We start from the raw sequence: 12,630 nt of genomic DNA on the forward strand, positions 1-12,630 counted from the left end.
TGCTATTCTCTAGCATATACTTTCTGCATGTACATAGATTGCTAATATGCAGGACAGAGATACACGTGATTTACCTGTATCCAATACACATGTATGCAACACACATGTACATAGATATTAGCAACCTACTTCATTGATTAGTACATACATACTTCTCTAATTCCCTGCTCACAAACCACTCATTTGAAATAGACCAGACTCCAGCCCATGGTTATGCTGTTAACTAAGAGTTATCCCTTAAGAGAGATGCCTTCTACTGCTGCTCTTCTGGTGTGATGCAATGCAAGTGTCAAGTTTCATGTTTGTAATAAAACAGGTTTTACAGACTCTTGGTTTCCATCTTCATAACTCTTATAGAAGAAAAAAACAGAAATAAGATACATGATATTTAAACAAGCTTTTTTAAATATTCAGAGTAAATGAAAGCAACCTTTATCTCTAAGTGTGAATTTCATAAGAAATTTGTCAGGCTCTAATCCTTTGCAAATGTATATGGAAATACTTTCTGAATTCACAGAATATTTCTTCAACCCTGTTAGGAATATAAAAGTTAAGAGGCCACATTTAAATAACTGGTAAGTCATCATGCAAATTTATAGAGAGACATGAAAAAAGTCTCTAGAGTTTTACTTTCCAGAGGAGCAAAAATTACATTTGTTATATTTTTATTGTAGAGGTAATTGATGGAAAAAGAGAGCAGAAGAGTAGTGTATGTTATAATTTTTGTTATTTTATAATTAATGAAGACAGTATTAAATTTCTTTTGCACTGAGAATATATTACAAGAGGCATATATATAAGGCATCCCATTGTATATGTTGCCTCATGTGTCTAGTATACAGCTGTTTCAAGTGTATTGTGATTTAAAACCATTGGTTATTGTGTGATCAATAGAACATTCTGAAAATATTATTAAAACATCTTAAGATTGCCTTGAATAACTTTAATGCTATGTTTCTGTTCCAGAAGTAAAAAGAAAGAAAAAAACTTCTTTTATCTTAAAACTTGTATTATTTTTAAAAGTACCCAACACAGCACAGTATGTGCCATTAAATGAATGTCATTTGCTTCTGCCAAAACAATAGGTATTAACTACACTTTACTTTTAAATATCTGTAGGCAAATTTAGCTTTGCAGGAAGGAAGACTTGCAGCTGCCCAGATGGAGCTGAATAGTGCACAAAATCAGCTGGACGAGAAGCAAGCGGAGCTGGATGAAGTACAAGCCATGTATGACGCTGCTGTGAAAGAGAAGCAGGCCTTGCTCGATGATGCTGAGGCATGCAGAAGGAAGATGAACAATGCCTCAGCTCTGATTGAAGGATTAGGGGGAGAAAAGGTATTAGCACACATGTGCAGGTTTCCAGCACAAAGTAGGTGTGCAGTTTTGAGAATGCTCTGTAATGATCGTAGCAGTGCTCAGCAAACTCAAGGTGCAGTGACATCTTGATAACCCATGACACTTTTTTTAGTTATATGTATGGTTGTTTTCCTTGATGTTAATGTCCCTAAAAAAGCGAAGCAATTTCTTGTGTTAAATCTTCTGCATGAAGATTTATGTTATAACATATGATTCATATGAGGATAAAGTTCAGATTTAAAGCCAAGGAGCCAAATTCCTTTTAGCTTTTTTAAGAAAAGGAATTAGGCTTAACCTAAATAATTGCCCTAAAATATTTATAAGAAGGATTACTCTCTTTTTCTTACCAAGTATACAAGAATACAAATTTGAAGCTTGACTAATTTCCTGAATTATAATTGAAGCTTAGGTTTCTGCTGGAGCCTTTTACAGAATTATGGGCTAATTGTTATCCTCTGCACTGAGCTTGAAATTTACCTTTCCTATGCAGATCTTTCTGGCTCCAGCCTGAAGATTTTCAGAGGAAGCAGGGTACTCTTTTTCCCCCTCTTCTTATTTGCTTTGTTAATTCCTTCATTGATTTCACACAAAGTCAAAATTGATGAGAGTTCTGACTTCAACCATTGTGTCCTGTGAGCCCAGCACCTCAGAATTTCTTTGCATTGCTGCCCTTCAAATTACATCAGTCAAAAATCTTAGATGCTTTGTCATATTTTTTTCAGTGAATTTCTAAATTTAAGAGCAACACAAAAATAGGAAATTATAGTGCCTTATTGTGGGTTTTATGAAGCTTGGTGCTATGAGATTTTGTAAGAGCTGTTATTCCACTCTACTTTTGAAAATTCAGACAAAAAAAAATATTAAAGACTCTGTATGGCATTTGGAGGACTAGGTGAAACTGACACTGGGTTAAATTTATGTTTTTTAAATTTGAAGCATGCAGGTCCTAACTGAGATTGAATGCAGAGTGATTGTAAGGGAACAGAAATCTGGAAAGAAATTAATAAGCAAAATATTAGTTAATTATTTTAATTTTTTTAGCACACAAAAAATAATGCTTATAAAATTGCAGCATCATGGAATAATTGAGATCGGAAGGGACCTCTGGAGACCATCTAATGCAAAGCACACATCCCCTATTCCCCCCTATTCAAGGCTCAGTGCATTTTTTGGTTGGGTTTTGAATATCTTCCAGGATTCCACCACTTCCCTTGGCAACCTATTTCAGTTTTTGACCACTCTCACTGAAATAAAGGGATTTTTTTGTGTGTTGAATTTAAATATCTTATATTTCAATTTGTTTCCATTGCCCCTTGCCATTTCACAAAGTACCAGTGAAAAGAGTGGCAGAATCTTCCTCTTTACACCTTCCCATCATGTATTTGTGCACATCAATCAAGTACATGTATACAAATTCCTCCTGCACTCTCTGTGTTCAAGTCTAAACAATCTCAGCCAAGGTTGCCCCCCAAATTTTAGATCCCTGATCAGCTCTTTATCTGCAAGTCTGAGGTTAAGCAAACTGCCTGTCCCTCATTAAATCCTCACTCGACTGTGATGAGAACTTTTGCCAATGGCTTCCTTAAAACCTCAAGGATTGCTTGTGTCTTTCTGTGTTGTCCCTTCAGATACTGGGTTGTTGAAGTTCCCCATGCAGGCCAAGGCCTGTGGATCAAAGGTTTCTTCCCCTCATCTAGTTCTTGTTAATCATGTTGTCTGTGGCAGACACACACATCTCCTGTGCTGATCTTCCCTCTGATGCTAACCCATAGGCTCCCAACTGGCATATTGTCCATCCTCGAGTCTCTCATGCTGAACACATGCATTCCACTGCTCTCTCACATGAAAGAAAACCCCTCTTCTCACCTTCCCAACCTGTCCTTCCTAACAAGCCCATAGAGAGCTGATGCAGCTCTCCAGTTGTGGATCTTTCCACCACGTTCCCATGACCCCCATCATATCATGACGCTGCAGCCACATGCAGAGTCCTCTTTTTTTCTCCATGCTGTGCACATTCATGTAGAAACACTTCAGAGAGGTGCTCAGCTGTGGTAATTCATGTCCTATAAGCTGTATGAAGGCTGTCCCCACCATTCTGTCTGGTGAACACACTGTTTTTGTGGGTATCCTTAAGATGGTCCTCCATTAATCCTGTTTTGTTGATTACAAGGTCCCTACAGTTTATCCCACTCCACACATTTTGTATGCCAGCCCCATCCTCCTCTTCCTCACGTGACTATTGGTCCTCCTCTGCCTGACACTTCATTCCTCCTTTAAAGCTCTTCTTACCAGTTAGACCAGCTTGTTCGCAAAGATGCTTTTTCTCCACTTGGTCAGGTGGTTGCCAAACTTCACTTCCAAGCAAACTTCTACTTCTGAAAAGAATTATTTAAAGCAAAAGATACTCCTGTTCTGAAGAAAAATTATTTAACAGAAAGAGATTTGTTTTTAAGTTAGATGTTTGTGTTAGTTTTGTGTCTGCTTAAGCTAAATTCCTTTTAATATTTTACATACAGCTTCGTTGGACAGCAAGCAGCAAAAACTTTCAAAATCAAATTATTAATTTGGTGGGGAATGTTCTTCTGGCCACTGGATTTCTCTCTTATTCTGGACCTTTCAATCAGGAGTACAGGAATTTGCTACTCCAATTGTGGAAGAAAGAGATGGACAATAGCAAGATTCCATACAGTAAAGTAAGCGTTCATGTTTTGTTCTGACCTTATTCTTTGCCTTGCTGAGAAATTATATGCAGAGCATTTTGTTCCAGAAAAGTACATAATTGGAAGATTATATACAGGCTGTCACATTCAATCAAATTTTTAATAAATAAAAAATCTGAACAGTTGACAACTGAGCTTCTTAACCAATATGTTTTAAATTCCTCTTTATACTGTCAGGCATTTCACAATTGGTATGTAGGACACTGCTTTGGCAAATCTGAGAGAGAAATGCTGTCTGAGATCAGCTGCCCTGGGAGAAATAGCATAATACAGGAAACAAAGTAAAATTTATCAGCTTAGAATCCACTTATCTTTTCATAAGAGGAAACATCACCTTTGCACTTCGGTGTATTATCAGTACATACCCTCCTGTCACACCCTCTGCTGCGTACCCACAACATTTAATTTTGTTTAATTTGAAGTGTCTTGTAAAAAGCATTTTGCAAGGCTTACTGCAGTGTTAGCTTTTAAATCCATGCACCTCTGTCACCAGTGAGGCTGTTCCAGTGAGGCTGACATTGCAGAATCTCCTTCCCTGGCCTGTGTCTGTGCAGGCAGAGGTGGCCTAAAATGCAGTGGAGCTACAGTCCCATATTCAGTTTCTGTTTCTTGCCACTTCATATTCTACCTTTATTAAGGTGAGCTGTCTGCATGCTGAGACTATGAGACAGGGCAGGATACCTTGCATAAATCTTGTCCTTTACTTTTACCATTATCTGCCTCAGGAGTGCCAGACCTGGCAGATGTTCTGGTGCAGAGGCTTTGCTTATGGCCAACAGCAGCCTTGCTCCTATTCCATGACTTTTAGGAGGTCTGTCTAATTATCTTCCATGTAGATAGGAAGACATATTCATAGTGAAGGCAGAATTTAGGCCATAGTAATCAAAGCTGTCTTTCTGAGTTGTCTTCCACTTGGTTTTGTGAGTACCTGTGTACATTTTCTTCAGCAGTAAAGGCTGCAGAAATAGTTCAGGGACTCTCTCTTCCTCTCAGCACAGGAGTTGAGGCATTAACCTCAAACATTTCCTGTTCTCAGCTGTCAAAGATTTTGACAAAGCAGTTGCTGCTGAAAAATGCTGTGAGCTACTGAGCAATCTATGTACATCTGTATAATTGTGAAAGAGTTAAAGGCAGATCTGCATCTTCTTTTCAATGTTTTTGGGATTTAGCACTTAAATCCTCTTTTAAGGAGACCTCTTTTCCATGAGGGGTTTGTTCACTTCATAGAAGTTACTTGTGAATATCTTTTTTATTATTTTTATTGTTAGGTTAGCATAATTCTTGTAATGCTGATTATCCTTGACTTGAGGGAGGGAAACTTGCAATCCAGCCCAACTGACGCCCTGACTTAAAAGATGAATGACTCTGACCAACCCAGTAAAGCTCTCTGAAAGCTTCTGATGATAAAAAATATGTAAGGTCAAGATGGATTTATTAATAAAGTACCAGGAGCGGTGCAGTTTCAGGCAAGATTCTTAACCGGTGTGTCATGGGAGTTATCCTACATACACTCATCCCAGGGAGGCTCTTTTCCAAGTTCAGTGTACAAAATGTTCTTAAAAGCTACTTACTTTGGGGAGTATCTGTCAAGATTCTCACCATTTAAGGATAAGAAACTGGATATATAATGTCCTTAGAAAGCAATACATAAGGAACTAAAGTTCTGCTTTCATGAAGGTATTCTGACCACATTACTATTCGGCTGCAGAATATTTTCTTATGGTTTCTATGTTGCTCCCCCCTTCCCCCTGCAATATGTCTCAGTTAGATGGATACCATAGTTAATTAGTTTCAAAATGAATTTACCATTCTGTTTAGAGTTCCCATTAATGACAGAATTATGATTTCCATCATAGTGTATTGAAGAGAGTTTTGATTTTTCCCAGGGAATTAAGTACTCACAAAAGGCAGCATATGGGCCTTTCTTGATACTTCACACCAGAAAGCAGCTTTGCAGTTCAAGCACAAGGCTTGACATCTGCTTTACTTGTCACAGACTAACTGACCGTGGGCGTATGAGTCATTTAGGTATAACAATTTACAAAGATCTGTTTAAAATTAGCCACTTATCTGTTTAGTTAGGCACTTAAATTAGCTGAGTTTCAGAGTTGCAGGGTGACTGATATTTCTTGCTGTAGGTAAGAAAAAGTTCAAAGCTGTTTAGATCCTACTCATCTGCTTAAGGAGCTAAATATGTTTTAGGTTCCAATTTCTGAAAAATTTGCCTATTAAATGCTTTTCTGTCCTTTGCACAAATGGAAACTTGATTCCTAAAATTTCTCTGTCTTCTGAGGATGAATTTTGTTGCTTCATCATGAGTCTTCAATAATTTTAGAAGTAAAAAAACCAAAGGAGTAAAGAAGCTTTGGCGTCTTGCAACCACTGGTATCATTAGGTCTCATGATTGTATCACAATTCTCACAGTATTTGAAGTTTTGCTTTAGACTTCAGATGCCGAATTATGTGATTTTCACAAGATTTACAGGCTTTTACTTTCTTTCTTTCATGGTTGTATTTCAAACATGTCTTTAGATAAAGCCTACAAGTAGGAATTGTTGAATGAAAAATGTAAGGAGCAAATTAAAAAATACCTTCACTTTTATTATTTTAAAAATTCTCAATCCTTACTAAGATGCTTTTCTAAATTGGAGATTTTGATTTGCTATTTTCAGCACTTTTTTCTTCACATAAACTTTTTTGAGAGGCCAATCACTTTTCAGAATGAATAAAATAAAGCAAGTTAGCTGACAAGTGCAGATCAGACTTAAGGAGAATATGGGAACTGTGAAGGGTTTTAGCTTAGCAGCAATAACCTTTCATGATTGTTCATGGTTACTGATCCATATTCCACATTCTTCTCTTAGTCTCCCACAGCCAACCTGTACTTGGAAGGCACTTTCCAGCAGGTGGAAAGTCTTGTGAACAAGATGACAATTCCACTTGAACTGACAGGAAAAGTATTTGCTATTAAAAATGGCAAAAAAATCAGTTTGTCATTAGATATTGAACTGGCTTCACAGTTCTTCTGACACTCTCTGATGGACATCAAAGCCTCAACAGAATTCACTTTCATTACTGCTTAACTGCAGTGATTGAGCCACTGAACTTTAAAGAAAAGAAACAGTAAGCAATAACTACCAAATACACTCTACCATGCATGCTGATCAGAATAAGAAGGAAAACCATCCAGCAGATGTTTTAGTATAGCTCCTCTAACTGGCACTAATTTTGTATTTACATGTTTTCTACTGGTACTGATTTTGTAATTGCGTATTTTCTATTAGAACTTGAATCTTACTGGCATGCTTGTTGACAATGCTACAGTGGGTGAATGGAACCTCCAGGGTCTTCCAAATGATGACCTTTCAATTCAAAATGGCATTATTGTCACAAAAGCATCTAGATATCCTTTGCTGATTGATCCACAAGGTCAAGGAAAGATCTGGATCAAAAATAAGGAAAAGAATAATGGACTGCAGGTAAATAGTTATTTTACAATACTTTAAAATGTATGTGTCGTTTGCGTCATCATGCTTTGGCCATGTGAGCTTAAATGTGATGTTTATTGGTGTAGAGCTATGCAGAAGCTAAAACAAGACTGACACAGAACCTGTACCCTATATCAGGGTATCAATAAAAGGGCAAAATAGCTCTCACTGATATGTTATGGCATATCTATTTTTATGATGAATCTTTTAATTGCTTGCCATAGTGAAAGAGAAACAAAGAGGGAAGTAAAAGGTTGTATCTCATTCTCAGCCTTCCTGGAGACTTGTATCTCCTGCTCTGAATCTGAGTTCTCCCCAGTAAGTCCAGGGGAAATAGAGTTATGTCAAGATCCTAAATATGCAAGTGTTTAAATTATGGCTTACACCTGGGATATTGAAATTTGTTATGGTCTTGTTAGTGTTAGGCTGTTGGTCACCCAGACACTGGCTTTATCCCTCAGCTGAATCTGAAATAAAAATGTAGGGAATGCTGTTTTGGTGGATACACATATTCCTACATTATAACAAGCAGAAAGCACAGAGTGGTGGAACAGAGTATTAATTTTTAAATAATATACTGGTTTAATTCTGTGTAATGTGCCTCTAGATATTTTAATTTTACCTTTTTCAAAGAGCTTTGCTTGCAAGACAAGGATTTCTTTTAAAAACATGTCTATCCTAAATTTATTTCCAGGTTAAAAAAAACACCTGAAAACCATGACTTAAGAGATGCCTGCAAAGGCTATTCAATTACCATCGTAAAGAATTATGATAAATGTATTAAATTTGAATAAATGAAAAGGAGTCTGTTTGACTTTTAGCAATTTTAAGACTGGTGGAACTGAATTGGAAATTGAACATCTGATGTCAAATCAGGCCTCCTATATAACACTGGTTCCCTTTCTGAACTCCATAAACATTTCCCTACTTCTCATTAGTGTTCTAAGCATTAGTGTTCTAATCTATTTCTATTTTGGAGATAATCACAATAAAGATATCACAATTATTAGATAGATATGCAGATAAAAAAGTGAATAAGTAGCAATAAAGAAATCTGATCATCTATCCTCCTGAGTTTAAAGCAAAACTTCCATTCATGTCAGCAGAGGCAAATTTTGGTCCCTAAAATGTATCCATTTGTATAGATATCCCAGGATGAGTACAATTTTTTAAAGCTTCAATAGATTTTATGCTGTTTTCTGTGTGCTTTCAAATGCATACTTTGCTGTGACTCAATCTTCCTAGGTTACAGCTATGAACCACAAGTTCTTCAGAAGTCATATAGAAGACTCCTTGTCCCTTGGCCGACCTCTGTTAATTGAAGACATTGGAGAGGAACTTGATCCTGCTCTAGATAACATCTTGGAAAAAAATTTCATAAAATCTGGTTCAGCATACAAGGTAAGATGAATTGTAGACATGAAATTAAAACCCAACAGGACAGATGTTGAGATGTTGGGTATGGGGTGGTCTGAATACTGACATGATTTGTACCTTTAAAACAGAAAATGAGTAGTGAATTCATGGAGTAGTTTGAGGGGCTTTTTTACCGTTAATCAGAAAGTTTAAAAAGTGTAAATGAAAACATTAAAAAAAGAGTTCATAGATGTTTTTTCATCAGATAAAATAACAGTTTTTCTGAATTCAGCTTTCAAAAATTGCAAAATGCTTTTTATTTTCAGGTGAAAGTAGGTGACAAGGAGGTAGATCTAATGAAGGGGTTTACCCTCTATATGACAACAAAGGTGGCTAATCCTGTTTATACTCCAGAAATTAGTGCAAGAACAACTGTGATTGACTTTACTGTTACTATGAAAGGGCTGGAAGATCAGCTCCTTGGCCGTGTCATCCTCACAGAAAAGCAGGTATGGAATCTTGCAGTATTTGACTAGAGGGAAGGCTTGTTCAGTATCTGCACCTGGAGTGCATACATATTCAATGGCTTGGCTGAAATCAAATGCAAGAACAAAAATGTGAATGAAAGTTTAAAGGTTCTGCATTCACTGAAACACAATGTGGAGCTGTTTCTTAGTTGCATGGAGGAACCTAAACATTTATTTTAAGATCTGGCCTTGGAAAGAGAAGAAAGAAAATTATTCATTAAAAATACATCACAGGCATGCACATGACATACATAAAACAACTTTATTCCTTCATATATGGAAAGGGCTTCTTGTTCAGTCAGAAATCTCCTGTATTTCTAAATTCCTTTTTAAACTTAATTTGAATTACATGAAAAAATGCTTATGAACTTGAACTACTTTTGCCAGCCAGGCTCTAGTGTGCAAGGAGATAAAAGATTCTTAAGGAGCCCTGAACACTGACTTGACTCTGTTCTTACTAAAATTTGCATTGATTATGTGGAAGTTAATATAAGGAAGAAAATCCTCTCTCAGGTGAGAAAAACCTGAGGTTTGCATTAGCAGAGCTGCTGCTTTCAGTAAGTAGCTTAGGTAGGCTGCTAATGTGAGAAGAGTTGCCTATATAAAGGAATTAATTCTTCCTTTGACTTCCCCAAAGCATGTTCTAACCAGCGTTCTTTAGTGGTGCTGTCATTTTCTCCAGCCAACACCCTTCAACTTTGCTCAAAATGAGCCTTCACTGAAGTAAGGACTGGTTTTTAAGGTGCCCTTCCTTCAGCCTGACAGTCACAGAGGCTGGAAAGTCATTGTAATGCACAAACTTCCTGTGAATTGTTCCATGGAAAACAGAAAGACTGTAACAGGAGGTACTGGGGAAAAATAGGGTAGGACAAATGCTTTAGATGCAGAACTTTTAATCTTTGCTCCAGTAGATGTCGGTTTCTGTAAGCAAAATTGAACAGCATCAGCAGGAGTGAATGGGAGTATCCTGACTAACCTCTGAAGGGAGAGGTCTAAATCAAGATAGAAGTAATAGAAGTGAAATAGGTTTCTCATGACCTACATATAAAAATCCTCTTCCCACAAGATACCCTTGCTCTGTGTTGTTTTTTGTTTTTTTTTTTCTTGGACAGAGCTGTTAGAGAATTCGTACTGAATGTATGTAGCAACACCTAGACTGCATTGTGTCAAAAATAGAGTCACTGAAAAATATTCCTCCAGTGCTGTACAGCAGCTGAAGAGAGTTGCAAGGGAACCTGGTTAATATTGGCACTACTTGCTGCACAGGGATATGGTTGCAGCTGACCAACATTTATTAAACTTCTTTTGTCATACATGAAGACATCATGGTTGTTGTCTCTTCTGTCTCAGTAAGAGGTGAATGTGGTGGTGTAGATAGTCAGAGCCAATGGGATTCTGAAAAAATTAGTTCAAAGAAAAGACACAACATGAACAGAGCTTCTGAAGAACAGGTTTTCTATTACAAAGAGACAACTTTATGATCGCTGAGCTAAAGTAATAGATTAAAGGAACCAAGACATTCTTAAAGATTGCTCTAATGATCAATGAAATATAATCAAAGAAGTGTTTATTCTTCTCAGCTTTATAGGTTGATCTTGTAAATATAGAAAAAAAAATCAGCATATTTTTGTACTTTGATAATGGAGTTGCTGCCACTATTTGTGTTCAGAACAACTATTATTTATGTTACAAGTATGGTTGTGAAGTTTTCTTGCAAACAAAAACTTGCCCCTGGTATATTTGCTAATTTTCTGAAAGATACCTTTTACAGGCTTATAAATAGTATGGGTAAAGTGGAATTCCACATCCTTATGTGGAATTTAAGCATGTAGTTAAGTGTATTTTTGAGTGTTTTGTGGAAGTATTCCTTTTGTGTAATTCTATTTTTTTTTTTTTTGCATTAATGGTATAGAAAGAGGAGCAAATCTAGAAAGCTGAATTACTGATGCCTAAGCCATTCCCCTCTTTGGGATGCAGCCACTTGTAGCTTCCACAGCTATACTCCGTAGCCCTAGAACATATTTCAAACAGGTTTCCAAGTAAGAAATTTGTAAAAATAAAAAAAATTTGTCACTTCTTTGAAATACAGGAGAACCTCTCCTTTACTATATAACTCTGTACATCTCCTTCTTCTGTAGCTTGACATGTTGACAAAAATTAAAATAAACTGAAGCCATAGGTGTATACAGACTATTATTAACAGTCCTTTTCTTATAGGAAGGTTGACTGGATTGATTAAATAAAGACAGCCAGCAAAAGTATCCCTGAGCTGTGCAGACTGTGCTGTATAGATGCCTCATTTCACTTGGCATTGTGTTGACTTGTCTGCCTTTTTCCCTTGTCATTGTCTGTCTTGTAGAAAGGGCAAAAAAATCCATATGACATAGATAATAATTGTAACATTTCCTGTTTTATAAGCAGTAGAGGATTGTATCTTTCAAAGTCACAGAATGGTGGAAATTAGAAATGGAAAAGGTCATCCAGTCAATTTTGCTCACAATGTAAAATCCAGCCATACAAAGCATCTTTCAGACCTTTATCTGATTTAATTTTAAGTACGCGATGTAATGTGGCTTTTATCACTTGCCATTGGAAACTATCTTTTGTGGTTTGTGTGCCTTATTATGAGGAAGTTTTTCCTGGTAATTCTGATGTGTTTTCATTCTCCAGCATTTATGTTTCATTAATCAAACAAATACGGGATACATATAAATTAATTTACTATATATATTCATTGTACATATAAATTATTTTAGTACAGAAATATTTAGTAATATTTCTGTATTTTATGGAAAAGCAAACAAAGTCCCCACTCTGACATGCATAAAATCATGTTTTCTGTGTTTTTATAAGGAATCTTTCTTTTAATTGATGTTAAATATTCTATGGCAAATTTCTTGAATACAGGAACTGGAAGCAGAAAGAATCAAACTGATGGAACAAGTGACATCCAACAAGAGGAAAATGCAGGAGCTTGAAGATAATCTGCTCTGCCGTCTAACCAGTACAGAAGGCTCTTTGGTTGAAGATGAGTCTCTGATAGAAGTCTTAAGGATCACTAAAACAACAGCAGAAGAGGTGAACTTTGAATATGCTGCAGATACATTTTGTAATTGCAATTTAAAGATAGTATCTATAAAGATGTATGTATATGTTTTCATTCCTGTTTTATTTTTTTCC

At 36.4% G+C, this 12,630-nt stretch overlaps 1 protein-coding gene across 1 annotated transcript in view; it reads left to right on the top strand.

The window, feature by feature from the left end:
- LOC121358424 (dynein heavy chain 5, axonemal-like) overlaps nt 1-12,630 on the top strand; it is a 147,084-nt gene that overhangs the window by 94,752 nt on the left and 39,702 nt on the right. Inside the window, exons 61-66 of the mRNA XM_041476601.1 lie at nt 1,120-1,338; nt 3,876-4,052; nt 7,364-7,558; nt 8,813-8,968; nt 9,250-9,432; nt 12,358-12,528. Coding sequence (XP_041332535.1) covers nt 1,120-1,338; nt 3,876-4,052; nt 7,364-7,558; nt 8,813-8,968; nt 9,250-9,432; nt 12,358-12,528 — 1,101 coding nt within the window. The remainder of the gene's footprint in view (nt 1-1,119; nt 1,339-3,875; nt 4,053-7,363; nt 7,559-8,812; nt 8,969-9,249; nt 9,433-12,357; nt 12,529-12,630) is intronic.

The sequence above is a fragment of the Pyrgilauda ruficollis genome, unplaced genomic scaffold, assembly GCF_017590135.1.
Source record: "Pyrgilauda ruficollis isolate IOZ18807 unplaced genomic scaffold, ASM1759013v1 scaffold39, whole genome shotgun sequence".
Lineage (NCBI taxonomy): Eukaryota > Metazoa > Chordata > Aves > Passeriformes > Passeridae > Pyrgilauda > Pyrgilauda ruficollis.